This window comes from Epargyreus clarus, unplaced genomic scaffold (genome assembly GCF_041222505.1).
Source record: "Epargyreus clarus isolate Ecla_fem2 unplaced genomic scaffold, WU_Ecla_fem_2.2 ptg000005l, whole genome shotgun sequence".
NCBI classification, from domain to species: Eukaryota; Metazoa; Arthropoda; class Insecta; order Lepidoptera; family Hesperiidae; genus Epargyreus; species Epargyreus clarus.
In genome coordinates this window covers 12,298,170-12,318,020 of record NW_027332213.1, presented here as the reverse complement: position 1 = coordinate 12,318,020, position 19,851 = coordinate 12,298,170, and the positions used below count along the sequence as shown (strand labels likewise).

Here is a 19,851-nt window from a genome sequence, read left to right as displayed (position 1 = left end):
CCTATTTTATTTATTGTATTAATAATATTACTATAGCTATTGGACGTTCCCAGCTTCAATCTCCGGATGGACTTTATCATTAATTTAGAATAATAATACATTTGTCCATAGCTCAAATATTTGTAATATGTATTTACTGCTGTTAAATATCAGATTTCTCATTAAAGAAGATTTACTACTATCTTGTTATTGTGTTATATCATGATTATCCAAAATTTTGTAAGTGTTTGAAATACTAATTTCCTACCTACCATACAGTGCAGTAACAGCGGGTAATTATTGAAAACTACCCAACTCCCACGGGAGCGAACTAGTTCGAAGTAAAAGCTGTCAGTTGCAACTGACGTGCAGCGGAACTAACGGAAATAGAATGCGGAACTTCTGATATACTGGCAGTACCATAATACATATAGGTACTAATAGTTCGCGCCAAACTGCTAGCTAGCCCGCTCTGAAGTTGTTGGGAGCAGGTGTAGTCATACAATTTGCTATGGAGATGCGTTTTATTTCTATATTCAGAGCGGACTAGCAGTTTTACGCGGACTATACTTTTATAATGGACATAATAATAACATATAAATACGTACTGAATTATTCATTATGTCATTTTATGCAATTGGCTATGAAATGTGTCTTTATAATAAAATAATATAAAAACAATTTTATATGAAGAAAATAATCCAAACCCATTAAAGAAATAAATGCCTTCAATAAGTGCCAGTAATAGCTCATAGATTTACATAAATAAAATAAAATAAAAATGCATTTATCTAAGAAAAATCCTTAAAACTAGTAGTCGGGGCTTCCTGGTAAGTAGTCAGAGACACTTGTGATAGGAACGCCTCGCTCTTCCACTGTTGGATTTCTTAATTAGGATTTTGTTGTTTGACATGTTTTAAAAATAATTGTGATGATAAACATCTCAAAGTAGGTAATCAAAAAATGAGGAAAATGGTAGATATGATATAAGAAACAATAACCCTATTTATGTAGGAAAATCTTTAAAATCTCATCAGTTTCATAATCACATCGTTGCATAACAACAAAAACGACGCAACAGAATAATAACATTAAATACAATACCAACCTATTTATACATTAATCAAACGTGCACATCTAAAAATAGTTTAAAATATAAACAAACCCGCGAGTCGGGCGCTGCCAAGCAATCCGGCACGGAGTACATCTCCCGCCGTGGCGTCAGTTGCCACCAATCTCGCTCCATCGTGCTCCAAACACTTCAGTTTTATCACACACCGTAAACCAATTTCAAACGTAAAAGTTATTACCGTATAACTCCCGCGCTATACTCGAACGTAAAGAAAAGGTTATCAATTCCTGACAATATTATGCTTCAGTGACGGAAAATTAAAACACTGATAATGTCTTAAGTCTTTTGTCGTCACTTTTAATGATCGTAACTTACTCTTCACTTCACTTTATAACGGAAAAGTTTTTATAACGCTCTTTATAGCGTTAAAAGATCCTTAAAGGAGTAACTTGGTGTTTTATGTGCCGTTACAGTTTTCCGGTCGGCGAGTTACTGAAAGCAGCTCTGTAAAGTTATGTTAGTATTATAAATTTATGAAGATGCATTGCATCGTTGGTTGTCCTTCGATCGATACGTTAACGTGACCCAGAATGTATGGATACATACCTAATGTATGTTATTACAGATGGAGATAATGTAAAGTGTGCAAAAAAGTAAAGCTATTTTATTACTATTTTAGGGAACAAATTCAACGACTGTATTTTAAATGCAAATTTATGATATTTCTGCAAATTTATGCATTACGCTACAAGATATATTGAAAAAAAGTAATTTACGTTAGAACGAAAATTTTACAGGTATCTAACTACATACGTTTTTACATGATATCGCTACTATTTTTAGCAGTTTTATTTTTATTTACGTTACATACAGAGATCTCATACTTTTGGAATAGGTACATAGATATACGAGTAGACACATAAGTTAAAGTGTGGAGTTAATGATGAATGTAACTGATGTTATATTTATCATGATATCATACCTCGAAATAAAGGCTGGCCTCGCTATTAATGTCGTGTGCAAATTAAAAGTAATCAAAGCACTTGATACTACTCGATAGCAATAATCTATCTGCTCTGTTCCAGCAATTAATTACTTCACCTTGCCTTAAGCGACAGATCGCTTAACCGGCGAATTGTATCGGTTGCTAATACAGATAGGATACATTCCAATCTTCTCTAATGACATTAGCTGTCGGAGCCGTCATCCGAATTTAGCCGACAGTCGCTTAAAGCGTTAGTAGAGAAATGTATACCTCTAGAAGGATAAAACTTGTTCAAAATGTCATAAGAGTTATCATTGGTTAGGACAGTTAGTTTGACTGCGAAATTTCATACTTATTTTTACCCGACTCGGGAAGGTTACGTTTTTTGACTTTATGCATATATGTGTGTCTCATTATTTGGCATGCGTTATAGCTCAAACGCTTGCTACTATGTACCTTAAATAGTTTAGATAAAACTTGTTTTAAAAATTAAAAGACGTGTTTCATTAAGGAGGATAGATAACTCATTTAAAATTCACAAAGTGACTCTTCAACTTCTGAATTATTAAGATGGCGATGTTTGTTTGAAAACAAATTGTGTATCTATAGGATATTTCAAAATTTTAAACCTAAACCTATCTAGGTACATATGCTAACATATATGAGGAATTGAGGACCATTGAGGATTAGCATTGAAATTGTTTTTTTCAACGATAACATGTACCATTGCACAATAGCACACGATTATTTAAGCGTTAAGGCCAATCATATAAAAATAAAAACATTACTGCTTGAACGACTATACTATATATACTATACAGACTATACTATATACTATAGAAGAAGTTATTTCAAATTAAACAGACATTTTTAAGTATGGTGCTAGATATTTTTTATAATATAGGAGTAGCAGACGAGCATGCAGCCCGTCTGATGGTAATTGGCTACTGCCGCCCATGGACATCTGTAATCGACCCAGATAGGATTAGATATTCCTGCATGAGGTCGGCCACAGATGCGCCGCTACCCCTGAGGACTAAGCTGGAACGGCTCGGTAAATTATGTCTCCCTTACCAATCTCTTCAAACCAGAATACAGCAGCGCTTAACGCTGCGGTTATGAGGAACAATAGGTGTGGCGATGGTGCCGCCGGAGTCGAACCACAAAGGGTTCTACCGCCTTTAAATAATAATAAGAATAAATCTACTAAACTCACTAAAAAAGATCCAAATATTGCAATGATTAACACCACCAGATTGTACTACGATCATTCACCGTGCAATCTAATTGCTTTGGCATTGACCGGAAGCGAAATGCATTACGTCATAAAATAAGTCAAGATCATTATTTCTTGACATTGAGCGTAACGTCTTGAACTGAAATTGGCATCTACCATAATACCGATTCTCTTAAAATTTGGACAGAATTCTCCTGGTGGTAAGGGAGGGGGATATATATAAAGTTTTATACACAGGGTGAATTTTCTAAATAGGCCTTCAGGGCCAAATCCAAAACTTATAAGCTACACTATCAGATAGTGGAAAATGAACTCGTTCGATTCCGGCTAGGGAAAAAGATATTTTAGAAAAGTAATGATGGAGTTTTAGTTTTTATCAAGATCAGCCTCGTAACTCCTTTCAGCATTTTTCGCTAATCCTTATAGTTTCGGATTTGGCCCTGAAGGCCTATTTGAAAAATTCACCCTGTATACCTAAGTAAACAATCGTTATATTTGAGTAAAATTTTTAACACTAACATTTTGAAATCCCTAAGGCAAACAATTTGATATCTGCTATTTCTTTCCTGGTATCATTTTATTCACTGGTGTTTAGAGAAACCCCGATATAATGATATACACATATAAGTTTAATACTACCATATAGGTATAGGTAAGAAGTAGGAACGTGCGAATGTCTCGTTTTAGGAGTTTGAATTCGATATTAAATGCCTGTCTTCTATTTGACCTTGTTCTATTTTGGAAAAACCTAAACGTTAACAGTTTAAATTAATACACTTGATTTTCCTTTCTTTCCTGGTATCTTGATATTAACTGATGTTTGGAGAAAACCCGATAGGATGATTGTGCGGAATTATGAATGGTCACAACATCAATTGTTACGGCAGTTCTAATGAATCATCGACCACTTTTAAGTCGTCTCGTTTCCTCGTACTGCTCTGTCAACTGTGTAATGTGTTACACGTAACTGTACGAAAACATTATGCAACACTGACATGATACTATTTTTATACTTATGTCAATATAAGTAGAGTGTTTTCTTCTTTTTTCATACGCCGATGTTGATGGGCAAAAATATAAAATGAAAATTAACATACAAAGAACAAGATTAACGTTCAATAAAAGTCAACTGAAAATATTGAAACAATGCCCAAAAAAATAACTATAATTAACTATTCGAAATTTAATGGAAGATAATTGTTTTTTCAAGCGTATGTATTTAATATGTATACATATCTAATTCTTAAGCATGCCCTACAACTGAAGCTGTATGATTGATCTTAACATAAAATATTTCGTTAGATTCGTCTACATTGTGGAAATTACATGACTAATTTTTTTATGAAAATGTTTGTGGCTAGTTTATTAAATAGCTATAGCATAATCACATAATGCTGCTAAATAAAAGATAATATACATATAGAGGCATAAAATTTTATTCGCAATTACTTTGAAAGCAGTAGCGTAATCGATAGATATGTCGACGTTCAACATGCCTAGAAATAGCTGAATAGGCGGATTATACGTGATGTCATGCTGTCACCGTACGTGTATCACTATTTTTTATCTCTCCTTATTTGGTCGTATTATACATATATTATAACTGTCGTACCAAGGTTCCTATAATAAGATTAGTCAAATCGTTAAGCAAGTGACGAAATTTAGTCCATCAGATAGAGAAATCAATACATCAATCATCAATACATCATCTTACTTTGGTTCCACATTCATACATTGGTAAATACATTAAGAAGTAAAAGAAGCTGTGTCTATCTTTCAGGTCTATTCGGGGCTCGAACTTGGAACACACAGGGGTCTGACTGTTATAGAGCCCGCTTCAAAAAATAAAAAGCTTAACATGCTAAAATAATTCTCACATAATTTTAATTAGGTAAATTACTATATTAGTTATTCATAGTCTATAAAAAGAAACTTTAAACACAACCCATAGATTAGTAAAGATACTTCGCCGCCTTGAAATTGAATGAAGCCGCAAACGGCTTATTAGTAAGTTCTTTTTTTAATTCTTGACAAATAAAACATTTTTAGAGAAAATTTACGAATTAATAACTAATACTGCGTAATTTACATAACAAATAAATAATTATTTCAAATATTTTTAGGGACATTTTAGCACGGAGACGTGGCAAAATTTTTTTACGCAACTATTTCAATTCTCAAAACTGGGTTCATTTTCTTGTTAGGAGTGAGTAATCTTTACTAATCTATGACACAACCAGAGACAATTTTAACATACACTATGAAGCTCCATCAGATATCGTTAACTAGTTCAACTTGGACTCATAAGATTCGACCTAAACATACCACATACTAACATATCAAGTTAGATAAAAGCTTTTAATAATGCGATTAAGTACCTACCTACTGTTTGTGAGGTATTGAAAAGGACACCAAACAGACCTACATACTGACAAGGTGATTCGCATGATTGACATAATATTTTATACAGAAGTAACCTTCCTACTATTCATACAGGCCTGTACCTACAATAGTCTTCAGCTTATTATATTGTACGAGGACTTTGAATGATTATTGTATTTATTTTAGTATTTTTTTAAATCAACCTCTTCATCCTATTATTTTAATAAAAAATGTATGAGAACATTTAAACCGCTTTTCCGGTGATTATTTAAAACTCGCATATAATATGTAAATCGATTTGGTCTTTTGGTCTTGGGCCATTTACTTATTTTAAAACTAGCTGACCCAGAAATCGTTGTGTTCCATATAAATAAAAAAATGTTAAGGGTGAACAATCCTTATCACTTAGGGATATGAAAAAAGATAGTAGCCGATTCTCAGGCCTACTGAATATGCATATAAAATTTGGTGAAAATCGGTAAAGTTTCGGAGGAGTACGGTAACTAACATTGCGACACGAGAATTTTATTTAAAAGATATAGCTACCATCACTTATTGCTTTTTGTTTGCATCTAAATACACGACAACATGTTACCAAGTTCGGGAAAAGTTGAGTATTTATTGTTTCAGTCTACGCGGAGTACTTTTGTGACTCAAAAAGTGTTAGAGTACATAGTTACTTAAGTACACACGTTAAGATCCCTAGAAACGTGGATTCCGATTTTCATACGTACTCCCTGAGAATGATGATATATTAAAAGTCATATTAACGTAATATTTCAATAATAACTTAAGTATTTACTTAGCCATGTGCTTTATATAAATTATGCTAAGTTATTGTAAATGTAGAACATTATGTAAGGGTACCTACACAAAGTCTTTATATTCTAACCATTCCTTAGCAGTCGGGTAAAAATACAACAGATAATATAAAAAGACATTTGTTTCCGCTAAAAAGAAACGTGAGATTTTAGTATTCGCGTATCAGTTATTCTCTTTGTCTTCTACAAATATTTATGCATTACATTCTTGTTCACATTTAAAATACGTTTTATATTTATAGGTATTTTTTCTATAATATAGAGTAGCAGACGAGCATGCAGTCCACCTGATGGTAAGTGGTCACGCCGCCCATGGACATCTGTAAACAACCCCAGGTAGGATTAGATTTTCCTACCTAAGGTTGGCCACAGATGCGCCGCTACGCCTTAGCACTAAGCTGAAACACCTCTGAAAAGTGTGTCTCCCTTACCACACCCTTCAAACCAGAACACAGCAGCGTTTAACATTGTTACGAAGCAAAAGTAGGTGTGGCGGTGGAGCCGCCGAATTCAAACCACTAAGGGAATTACTACCATCAACGAATAATTCTAAAATATTAATACAAATATTCACAATTCCGAGATGTAATCACTTTTATGTGTTTAACGCGAACACACGACGACGTGCGGAGGATATATCGAACTAATGCTATCACGATAAACCGCCAATTTAATACCGACTCTGTTTATGTGGTTCCCATGGCAACAGATTGTGTAAGCCTTCTTTCACATGGGTTATTTTGGCATGTGAATATTGCAAAACGTGAGACCATGTTAAATTACAAGTTTCATAATAATTTAATTGATAATAACACTCGTAAACAACTTCTTAAAAATAATTAAGTGAAAAGGAAAGTACATTAGTCACAGTCTCACAATTTAGATGAATCCAACGATACCTCATAGATATGTTAATCTATTGTTCGTCTAGTGCTCGAAATTGGGCCATAATCATTATTTTATAAAAATTGTTTATCGATAACACTAAACACGTCAAGAAGCTATCAAACGAAAAGAGAAAGTCGGTTGACAACCACAAGAGAAAAAGGTTTCTACCTATCTTGTATATCAATAGACTTTATCCAAAACTATATCATAACACAATATACGTCACGATAAATACGTATACCTCGATGAGATAAGTTAGGCTAACATTGGCAGTAACTAGACTAGTCTAGATAAGTGTACTCAACAAACATTCAAAAAGCATTAAAATCAACGCATTCAAAAAGGAATAGGCTCAAATATAATTTATTAATTAAGGACATAAAGTAGTGAACCATTTTTTCGTTACGCTTAGGAATAATACTATGTATTGTGTCCATGGGCTATTTTATTACGAACTACCTGACCCGGCAAACATTGTACCGCCTCACAATCTATTTATCAAATATATTTCATATAAAATATAGCCTATGTTACTCGTGTAATGTAGCTTTCGAATGGTGAAAGAATTTTTAAAATCGGTCCAGTAGTTTTTGAGCCTATTCATTACAATCAAACAAACAAACAAAGTTTTCCTCTTTATAATATTAGTGTAGATGAACAATTCTCCAACGAACTAAAGAAACAAAACATCATTGCTCTAGGTTCTAACACATTTAAACCACCAAGAGATAGGAGCTTGCCAGCCAATTTATAAAACATGGGTTAGGTACAATAATATTTTTAAACTAAATACGAAGGTGTTTCTTTAACATCATTCGTTCCCTCCATTCAATTCGTTTAATCAGTGAACGAAAAATGTTATGGAAAAACAATGGATCGAAGTATAACTGTTTATATTTTTATATTAACTTCGATTACTAAAATCGCTACTGTGTAAATACCCTAATTTTAAACCCAAACCGTTACGGGCGACATTCTGTTCTATATTGCCGGCAATATTGCCACTAGAGACGTTACGGCGGCTTTGCTCCAGCGAGTGGGTGATATCACGCGATTATCCTATTTCGGTGACAAGGGATATGAAGGTATTATGTAGATTTGACCTAGAGTATCAGCCCTTTTCAATTATGTCATAATCTGTTTGTTCTGCGGCTTATATGGAATTGTGAATTCAAATTAGCGCGATATTCTGACCTTTTTATTTAGTTACTTACGCTTTGATTTTTTTCGAGATTTTTAAGATTATTCAGAATTAAAGTGCTTCGATTTGTTATCAGTCTTGTAGTGGATTTACGTTATAATATGACTATACTCTATAATAATATAAAAATAGTTACTTTATTATTATTGAATCTATTGTTCCATTCAACCTTTGAACATCTTTATATTCAGAGAAAAAATCACATCCTCTCACAAACAAAATGTCCCACAATTCGCGAATCTTCGCAGTACATGAACGTAGGTGGTCGTAAGTGCTGAGCAGTACAGTATAGTATTCCCGTCACGTTCTCAGCTTAATCCACATTTCCCTCAGAGCCACTAAACCGCGTGACACGTGAAATAGACTGAAAATGGTACTCGTATAATGTACTGGTGTACCGAAAATGTACACATAAGATTTATTCTGTTTCAGTGCCGTGTTAAGAATATGTATGTCAAGTTTATAGGTAAGTTTTGGTTATTAAACTGACGCAAAATATGTGTGTGTGTGACTAAAGACTTTTTTAGTTACTAGACTTTTTTTAGAAAACATTTTTAGCTACTAGGTTTTCTCCCTGCCATGGAGAAAAACCTTAAAGTATCTACGTATATAAACTTTGGAAAGGAGAATACACGGCGCGAGTCTGACACGCTCAATGTCTGTAAGTGACCACTAATAGACCATAGTCTATTTCATAATCCCTACCAAACTGTTAGAAAAATCGTTAAAGAACAGAACTTTGAGGCATGTTGGCTTTTCCACGAGGATTTTGGTTGATAGTAGCAAGTGATAATTAATTGTAATGCGACAAATCAGAATGTAAACCCAACAGTGTATAAGCTAAATTCTTAACACTACACTATCTACATAATAGTTGCATACAAGCAATCACTACTCGCACTGATTACTATTCAAATGTACTCGTACAATGAATTATGGCCGTGTGTGATGTACTGACTAAACTTACATCATTCGCTAATAATCATAAATCAAAGTAACATGTAGCAAGCCTGTAGTCTGTATCGGATTTCATCGGCTATACCAATACCAACATGGGCGACTAATCAATATGTTTACCGCAGTTTATTGGTTTACGTTTGTGATCGAAGCCTTGTTGAAGGTAGTCATTACTAGTCATGTATAAATATTGTCACATATACGGTACAGAGTAACGATATTACAATTACACGTAAGTAGGTACACACTAGTGATTAGAGGTATTATAACTATTCCCGTTATTAAACTGTTCTTGCTGAAGTATCCGACCAGAATGTCGCTCTCTGTTAACTCGAGCGTCGCCATGATATCATCCCCACTTGACATCCCCACTGCATCTATGTTTGAACTGTAGTAATCAAATGAGTGACTTATTATTTTAAAGTACTAATATAAAAATGCGATATCGTTAATATTCAAGCTTCCTAATAACGATGATAACACGTTGTCAACTGGATATATGGCTCGTGATGGAGTACCTACATAATTTATTACAATTACTACTAAAATGGGCAAAATAGAAAAAAAACTGAGTATTGGAATGACTCAACTGTCTAGATGGTTCTTATAGAACTAGGACAATTAATTACCATTACTAGTAGAATGGTAAGATAGAAAAAAACAGAGAGTATTGTAATGACTGAATGATTATAAGATAAATGAGTGGTTGGCATAAAACTAGGTTTTAAATTAATAATATATAATAATAATAATAATAATTATTATTATTTCAGACCACACGTGATCCATAAAATAGTGTTAGTACAGAGTAACTTATCCTATGTTAGTACAAAAAATATAAAAAAAAACATACAAACAAAACAATATACAAATACAAACATATATGCGACAACTTACTCTACAAATCTAATGCACCAACTACGAACATTAAATGCTATATATGAGACACCATTCAGATTTTAATTCTCTTATAAGTCTAAGGTAAATGGCTCACACACATGAATGAGTACGCACCATATTTGCAAACTAAAGCTAGTAATAATCCTTTCAAAGTTTTAATCTATGGCTACGTTCTCAATGATTAATTTCACTTATGTCTATCATATGGCTGATACTCCAATAACTTGTCCTCGTAACAAACTAAAGTTAGTAATAATCCTTTCGAACTACATCGACGAGCTTATGCGACGATCGATGTTAAGCCGTCCTGACAACTTCCACGCGAGTAGTAATTTATCTCCCCAAAGCCTTCTACAATGTCTACGTGCTAGTCTGAAGTGTGACTAATGACGCCATTAGTACTCTTCAACCAGTCGCAATCCCTACCGCACTTAGAAATAGATGAATAATGCTTCGATTGAATATTGTTCTTCTCAGTTCGTCTGCAACTGCTCTAATTTTAGGCATTAGCATAGGCAAAAATATGTTAAGATTGAATTAAAGGGAGTAAATTAGTTTTTTTTTTTATTTTATAATATAGAAGTAGCAGACGAGCATACAGTCCACCTGATGGTAAGTGGCTACTGCCGCCCATGGACATCTGTAATCAACCCCAGATACGACCAGATATCGACCCACCTGAGGTCGGCCACAGATGCGCCGCTACCCCTAAGGACTAAGCTGGAACGCCTCGGAAAAGTCTGTCTCCCTTACCACACCCTTCAAACTGGAACACAGCAGCGCCTAACACTGCTGTTATTAGATAGAAATAGGTGTGGCCGTGGTGCCGCCGGAGTCGAACAAAGGGTTCTACCACACATATAGTTAGTTAATATCGGTATAGTGAGATGGTAGTATTCCATATAGAGTAAGTTCTATCTCGAGTTGATCACAGATGCGTTGGTTCTCCCTAGGATTAATATGGTCGCCTGATATGTAAATCAGCCGTCATATACAGACGCAAGAGTTTTTCCACTACAAATTTGTGTGCCAGTTGTACTTTCAGGGCTACACCTGCTAGCTCTGTCACCTTTTAAATATAGTGTAATGAGGTTCTATAAAAGATAATGTAGAGCTAGCAATCTTAAAGACTGTCAAGTATTATGTCTAGTCAACTAATAGCACATGTGAATAAAAACGTGCGTTCTTTCCCACAAGGAATGACGTCCACCATGTCAATTATAACGCCTTACCGCTATTATTATTATATAATTATGTCATAAATACGTAATGTAGGACAAGTCTATAAGGACAAATAAGTTATAATTAAGAACTATACCTTGAACGTAACAGTCGGTAAACATTAATATTCATATTGTATGAAAAAGCTCGGGAAAATACTTCATTTATGTAACAAAAATAATTCTCCTTATTTCTTAAATATTCCTCGAGTCATGTCACTTATTCCAGAACATTCAAGTCTCTAGGTTTATGTGCCATTTTTTATGTCGTTTTTTTTTATAATACAGAAGTAGCAGACGAGCATACAGTCCACCCGATGGTAAGTGGCTACTGCCGCCCGTCGACATCTGTAATTAACCCCAGATAGGCTTAGATATTCCTACCTGAGGTCGGGCACAGATGCGTTGCTACCCCTAAGGACTAAGCTGGAACGCCTCGGAAGAGTCTGTCTCCCTTACCACATCTTTCAAAATGGAACACAGCAGCGCCTAACACGGCTGTTATTAGGTAGAAATAGAAGTGGCAGTGGTGCCGCCGGAGTCGAACCGTAAAGGGTTCTACCACCTTCAGAAAAAGTTTAAAATTTCAAAGTTTAAATTCTAAACTTGAAATATTAGAGGAGCTCGATTCATATCTTTCATAACTTTTAACACAATTGGAAATATTAAAGATCCTAAGGAAGAAGCGAACGCTTAATGTAACAATTAATAATTAATTTAGCAAGAAACCCTTTGTGTTCTATCTTCAAAAGGAATTTCAGGATTTATGATTTTGATCATTATTATGAAAGATGGCCCGTTATATCTTACAGAAAGCTAGTAGCTAATAAATTGCTAATGCAGCCTTGAGACAATGGAAATTTATATTTCGTATTTTTTATTCCAGAGTTTTAATGAAAATGTTCGAACAGACGAACTGTTCATCGCACAGAAAATTTGAAAAAATAACCATCGTAATACATTGAATTACTTAAAACTTCTATAACTTTACGACAAAAAGTTACTAAGAAGAAGCACCGAAAATAACAAAGTTATCGATAAAAAATAGCTCGAAATTGTAAATAAATTTTCTTTTATTATTTTTTTGCAAGATGTCTTCAAGTCCGAGTCCACATAATCAATATGTTCTTTACAAAAACGTTATACCTACTGAGAGTAAAAACGTCATGTTAATAAAACCATGTATTATCTTTATAAAATGCATATAAAGAAATTAGTATTTTTATTTCAAGGGCAAAGGCAAAGGGCAATACACATTTATAACAACATGTGTATTGTGTAGTGCTAAGTGTTTTATCAACAGTATCGATTTTATAATTAGACGTGACTGGTAAAAGCTAGTATAATGATTTATCACTTTTAATATAAAAATGTATAGTAATAATTACATGTTAAGTGTTTAAATTTTATATTCTTTTACACATACACTTGAGAGCTCCATTTTATGATTCGACACCTCACTGAAGGTTCTTTTCCCCCAAGTCTACACATTTTCAAAGTTACAACCGCTAGAAGGTAATGAATAAGTGTTTGAACTGTGAGAATTCTGTATATGCCTAAGAGTTTACCGTAAAGTTCTCAATAAAATGTAAAATCTACCCTCTTGGTTAATGTGATTAATCGTGTTCTTACACTTTTAACTAATTTTGAAAAATAACGTAATCCTTGTATTGACGCCGTAATAGGTTGGTAATGATATCAATATAATATGGATGATCATAGTTGATTAATATTGTAACCATCAGGCCATAATAAAACTATTATTTATTATATACTTATAAAGGTGGTAGAACCCTTTGCGGTTCGACTCCGGCGGCACCACCGCCACACCTATTTCTACCTAATAACAGCAGTGTTAGGCGCTGCTGTGTTCCAGTTTGAAGGGTGTGGTAAGGGAGACAGACTTTTCGGAGGCGTTCCAGCTTAGTCCTCAAGGGTAGCGGCGCATCTGTGGCCGACCTCAGGTAGGAATATCTAATCCTATCTGGGGTTGATTACAAATGTCCATGGGCGGCAGTAGCCACTTACCATCAGGTGGACTGCATGCTCGTCTGCTACTCCTATATTATAAAAAAAAAAAAAAATACTATAATACTCATACGTATCAGGATCGGGGCTACTAAGACTGTCATGCTCTTATGTAATAAATAAGATACAATTCAAACCAGCTTAAGCAAATTGGTAATATATGGTATGTTTAATTTGTATATTTCCGCAATGTAATTACATAATTTTTCCTTTTACCGCGACAATGACAATAATTTTGTTTTAAAAAATATCCGTATTAAAAAAATAATCAAGGTAAACAGTCAATTATTAATATATTAAGTATATAAAGAATTCGTTAATACGTAGAATTATATTAAAAGTATTTCTTATTTTATCCATTTCGTTGAATCGAAATTATTGTTTGCGAGTTGTTCGGAAGGGAGTGGCACTCCTGCTGACTTTTTGTTCGAGAAGCGAGTACAACCCTCTTTGGACCCCTGCCATGTACGAGACAATACACATTTCCATGGAGACTCGTCAAAGGGAGCGTAAACATAACCACAGGCTTATCGATTTACCGAGTCAGGTTTATTTCTTAGTATTTCTATATACCTACAAGTAAGTACTACATACACTACAAGATATCGCCGGTTCGATTACATTGTTCGCATACTTGAACATTCATTAAATTTGTGTAAATTAACTCGTTACGAAAATAAAACAATATAATCCAGTTACTTTAAACTATACCGGAAAAAATAGTTAGGTTTGCGTGAAAGGTAGCCGTTATTCAGTTATTGTATGCACGAGGCGGCCTTGAACAACGTCACAAACAAATCAGTGTCAAAAATACGAGGAACAAAAAGTTTGTTGACATCGGTTCAAATCCCCCAACGCGTGAACTTTGTCGCGGCGCATAAAGTTCAAAACATTAGCATTGTCATTCACGATCTGCATAAAATTGTAAAGTCATCACTGTAGAAATGACAGTCATAAGTGAGAGTAATTCGTAGTGCGTCCAGGTGACACGATTTGTGGTAACAACGAGCACTTCCGCTCGGCAAGTCGTGAAACCATGACCTAACCGAATTACGTGCGGTCATCGATCTGAGACGGTGCATATTGCGTCGATCGTCCCACTAACCTTGTTGAGTCCGGGGTGTTTCAGGCGGTCGAGTCCCGAGAGACGGCTGTTGGAGGTTCCGTCCCCGGAGCCCCACATTCCGATACGATCACGTTCCATGTTGTCGGGCGCACTGTTTCCTCCACTGGCGGCGAGCGACTGTTTAGCGACGGCGTACGGTGCGCTACTTATGTCGCGCTGCGAGGGGGGCGCTGGGCTCATCGCGGTCTCGCTCCTGGGAAAACAGGAAAATTTTTCAGCGATAACACAGATACGAACCACAGAGCGCGGTTACGGCCGCTCGATAACAGATGGCGTTGACCCCATCTTACAGTCTAATAAATAAAAATCCAAAAAGCTTGCGGTGAACTGATTCCATTTCATCGTATCATTTATTTAATTAATTTACTATTATTGCATATCAGTTCATGTACTTTCCTGTTGATAAAATACGAATAACCGCATTTATGTAGGAACGTAATAGGAAGGGGTCAATAATCAAGTGCGTAGGCCGCACCACAATTAGTGCAATACTTCGATCACTAATAAGAACTAGATACACAATCCCATACAAAAATGAACTTAAAAAGTGGCGTCAAACGTGTTTATAAAATTCTAAGCGACATAATCTAAAATTAATGCAAAATCAACCTTATCACTATTATTTAATGGTGTTTTTCAAAAACTGCTTACCAAAAGCAAAAAATTTTTACGACATAAGCTAGCTGTCATAAGCTATCACTTTGACAGGTTTGTCACTTGGTGTCACTTGGACAAGGAATTAGTGGAGACGAACTGTTATTACTTTATACGGCTATTATAAATATTTATTAGGTCGAAGTAATTAATTTTAATGAACATAATAATAATTTATCAATGAAAGTAATGTGAAGACACAATTTATTATAATGCAAATATAAGTTTAAAATTAAAATATAACCAAATACAAGTAATTTAATTAAATAATCAACAAGCTGTTTACGCCGTTACCCAACGAAATATATTGCCGCCGACTAAAGAAATATGTAGTAAACCAACATTTATTTCAATTATTTTTACGCGACTGCCAAGGAAGGGTTATGTTTTTCGCGCGTATCTTGTATGTTTGTCTTTATTTATTTGATCGGCTGGATGAATGTCGACAAGTAAGGTGTCATTATATTCGTCTCAATGACCCGAGTGTCCTTAGATAGGTGTTAGAAAAAAATCAAAATGGCGGATTTTTGGCGCGAAATAGTAATATTTCAAAAAAAGTTAACCAAACCTATGGAGTGGGGTATCATAATAAAGGAAATTAAAAGGAGATTACACACATATTATATGATGTATACATATATATACAGGGTGAATTTTTAAAACGGGCCTTCAGGGCCAAATCCGAAACTATAAGGATTAGCGAAAAATGCTGAAAGGAGTTACGAGGCCGATTTTGATAAAAACAAAAACTGCATTATTACTTTTTTAAAATAACTTTTTCCCTAGGCGGGAATCGAACGAGTTCATTTTGAAAAAAATTACACCGTCTATATTATTCCACTATCTGATAGTGTTGCTTATAAGGATCAAAATCTGGGAAGTAATGATAAATGACAAACTTAAGGAAAAGCCTCAATTTTAAAAAAATACATATTTTTTATATTAATTTGGCAGTTAAGTTTCCCCCATTCATCAAATTAAACATTTCGGGTATTAACAATTTTTTGGCTCAATGTTTCAAATCATTCGAAATGGACGTTTTGTTCTTCAACAATTTATATTTTTATGTCCGACTTAGTTAAGGTTACTTTTAGGACCATTATAATAGATTTAACTTGCTATGGGCGGAGTTTCGTTTAATACAGATGTAAAATTGACAATTTGCGAGAATGTCTTTTTCGAGTCAAATCCGAGTGATAACTAAACAAAGAGATATAGAAAATTATACTTACTGTTGAAACGTAGTTATAAACAACAAACAATAACAATTTACTATTTAATCACTTATCTATTTTTATTAAAAAAATAAATCCTAAAAACGGCGGTAATTTACTTGCCAAACTATTACTTTCTCATACTAAGCCGTATGTCACGGTTATAACATCGAATAATTAGTTGATTAACCAACAAATTCTTCAATGGTATGACTTACGTATGTTTCTAAAGAATTACACATAAATCATTTGTTATGTATAATCCTTAAGGATTAGTATAGCAATGTATGGAAAAATATGTATTTTCTTCAAAATTTTCCTTTTCCTTTGATTTGTCACATAACATTACTTCCCAGAATTTGATCCTTATAAGCGACACTAACAGATAGTGGAATAATATAGAGGGTGTATTTTTTTTCAAAATGAACTCGTTCGATTCCCGGCTAGGGAAAAAGATATTTTAAAAAACTAATGATGTAGTTTTAGTTTTTATCAAAATCGGCCTCGTAACTCCTTTCAGCATTTTTCGCTAATCCTTATAGTTTCGGATTTGGCCCTGAAGGCCCGTTTTAAAAATTCACCCTGTATATAACACATCGAGGTGACTGTCTGACTAAATGCGTAAGTTGCTGCGCCAGACACCAACGTAAAGGGAAACCGCGGATCTTTAGCGTGCTGGAATTTTACACATAGGTTCTTTATATAGCGTGAATGAGCACTACGAGAATAAAATAGGATAATATTGTTTGAACATTTTGTTTTTGAAGCAGATACCTACGAGTATTATGAAACTTTTATTTGGCTTTCTTGATAAAAATAATGAAACGCCTATTTCACTGTTTTTGAAAATTCTACTTCAGTCTTTATAGTAGTAGTAGTAGTAGTTTTAGCCAGTCGGGATTTTGATTTTTTAATTAAATTACTTGCTTACTTTGTAGTGACAGAAATCCGTTGTATATTTTTTCTTAAATTTAGATTTTTTTCCAACACCTATCTAAGGACATTTGGATATTTGAGACGAATATAATGACACCTTAACTGTCGAAATTCACCCAGCCGTATGTTAGATCCGAGGGAATAAAATGCAGTGCAGCTAAAGTCTTCTTATAAAGATACATACAAGATACGTGCAAAAAACATAACCCTTCCTTGGCAGTCGAGTAAAAATAAAAGTACGGAATCAACAGGGTGCCATTAATTCCCTTGAATAAAGTGAGTTTATTGGAAAACAGTCCTTTCGATGGATTTTTATTTTTTTTCCGTATCTTTTTTGGCTATGTTAAGCAATCTTATTTTAGTGTATCGTTAGTCAATAGACTTTATTATAATAATTCTATGACTATTGCCGCGGCAGTTGGATGAAAAGACCTCATAAAATATATTAAATAATAATTTACTTAATAATTTAATTTCACTCATTTACTATTTACTCATTGCCTAACCTTTTAGGTAATACGGGCATATGTTTAATTATTATACAAAACAAATGTTTTTATATAACAAAAAAAAGAAAAAAAATAATTAAATTAAATAAAAAAATATAAAACAATAGCGTCTCCATTCAAGTTAGAACAGAGTCAACATGTTACCCGAACAAGTCAAGTGGGCATGCAATAGTAAGAATTGTACGTTTAGTAACAGACTTTACAATTTAAATGGTTTATACATTTTGACCTAACCTAAAAGCGCACCCAAATGTCTATTTGGGTGCCCTTTTCGTCGCGGCATTTTGTTGTCGCTGATTGTGTATCTAGTTCTTATAAGTGATCGAAGGTGCAATATTATAAAAATATTAGATATATTATTTAAAAAAACGTACAATAATTATTTAACTACCATGATTCTAAATTATCTAAAGATTTTATTGAATTATAACAAATAACAATATCGTCTTAAAAAACTTATTACGTACTTTAGTACCAAATTTTGACCGCGATTAATATTAAAACAGGATTGCCATTAAACACTTAAAAAATATAAAATAAGTATGGATTGTTCTGGAACGTTCCCGAGAGTTTGTACAACATTTTTGCTACATTTTGGGTACAACCTACGCGCTACGATGACTACGGGCTACGGCGGTCTACGGCAATACGGCATACCTACGCGAGAGCAGAGCGCGCACGGGACACCGGCCACTTGGTTCGCAGCTACAATCCATACTTATCTCTGGAAACAGAGATTGGACATTCAGCTTTTGATTATATGGAACTCGTCGTTCGAAAATATGAACACTATCGCCAAATATTTCCGGCTTTATGACAACAGGGAAGCGCTTCTGTTTTCTGATTTAATAGGCTATGGCATGAGACGTTAGTGTTAAATCGTTAAGGATCACAACGCATTTATGATATAGTTCAAGCGGACAATCGACTCTCCAACGGCTATATATGTTAACAACACTTATATAGTACGAGTTCTCCGCTTGAGATCACACGAGATACGGAGTAGTTTAGAGAATATTTTCCTGGAATCGATATAAATGTGTAGTTTAAAAAAATGGTATTGACAAACATAATGTAAAGACTAGGCTGGACTTTAAATAAGAAGACAACTGCGCACACAAAACTTACTTTAGTAGGTACATTACTACTTACGCAATAATTTGTTGCAAATATAAATTTAACTCCCTCGAAAATCTACCCACCTAGCACTAGATGACTGAAAATAATAAATAAAGTCTATTGACACATAATCTAAACTACTACATGAAATTCGTGATATAAATAGGTATAAGGAAAAATACCACTTAATCTTGGTGTTAAAGACAGCAGTAGCGACTGCTTCCAGGAAGCCTATAAAATCAGAGATTTATTTAAGAGATCGCATTAAAAAGTATGTACCTGACATACCATTTTTACTTAGTTAATAAACTTTCAGAAAAAAATATGCTACGGGTTTAAAAAAATATATATACATTTTTACTAGCTATCTCGTAAGTGGGAAATAAAACAGTTTTCAATCGAGCGACGGATACTTATTAATAATAGTCTGTTCACACTTTGAATTGAAAGCTATATCTACACCATAGATTAGTAAAGATACTTTGCCGCCTTGAAATTGAATGAAGCCACAAATGGCTTATTATCGTAAGTTCTTTTTTTGAATTCTTGACAAATAAAAACATTTTTAGAGAAAATTTACGAATAAATAACTAATACATAATAATAACTAATACATAATACAT

The 19,851-nt window shown here is 34.0% G+C and overlaps 1 protein-coding gene across 4 annotated transcripts in view; it reads right to left on the bottom strand.

Annotated features, from left to right (window-relative positions):
- The window catches only part of LOC140742322 (NADP-dependent malic enzyme), a 41,686-nt gene that overhangs the window by 14,518 nt on the left and 7,317 nt on the right, over positions 1 to 19,851 (bottom strand). For 2 of the 4 annotated variants that reach the window (XM_073073224.1, XM_073073221.1), the window contains exon 2: positions 14,776 to 14,989. In XM_073073224.1, the coding sequence (XP_072929325.1) occupies positions 14,776 to 14,989 (214 nt within the window). Of the gene's footprint in view, positions 1 to 14,775; positions 14,990 to 18,766; positions 18,834 to 19,410; positions 19,460 to 19,851 lie in introns of all 4 variants that reach the window. The other 2 variants (XM_073073223.1, XM_073073222.1) reach the window with 2 other exon arrangements.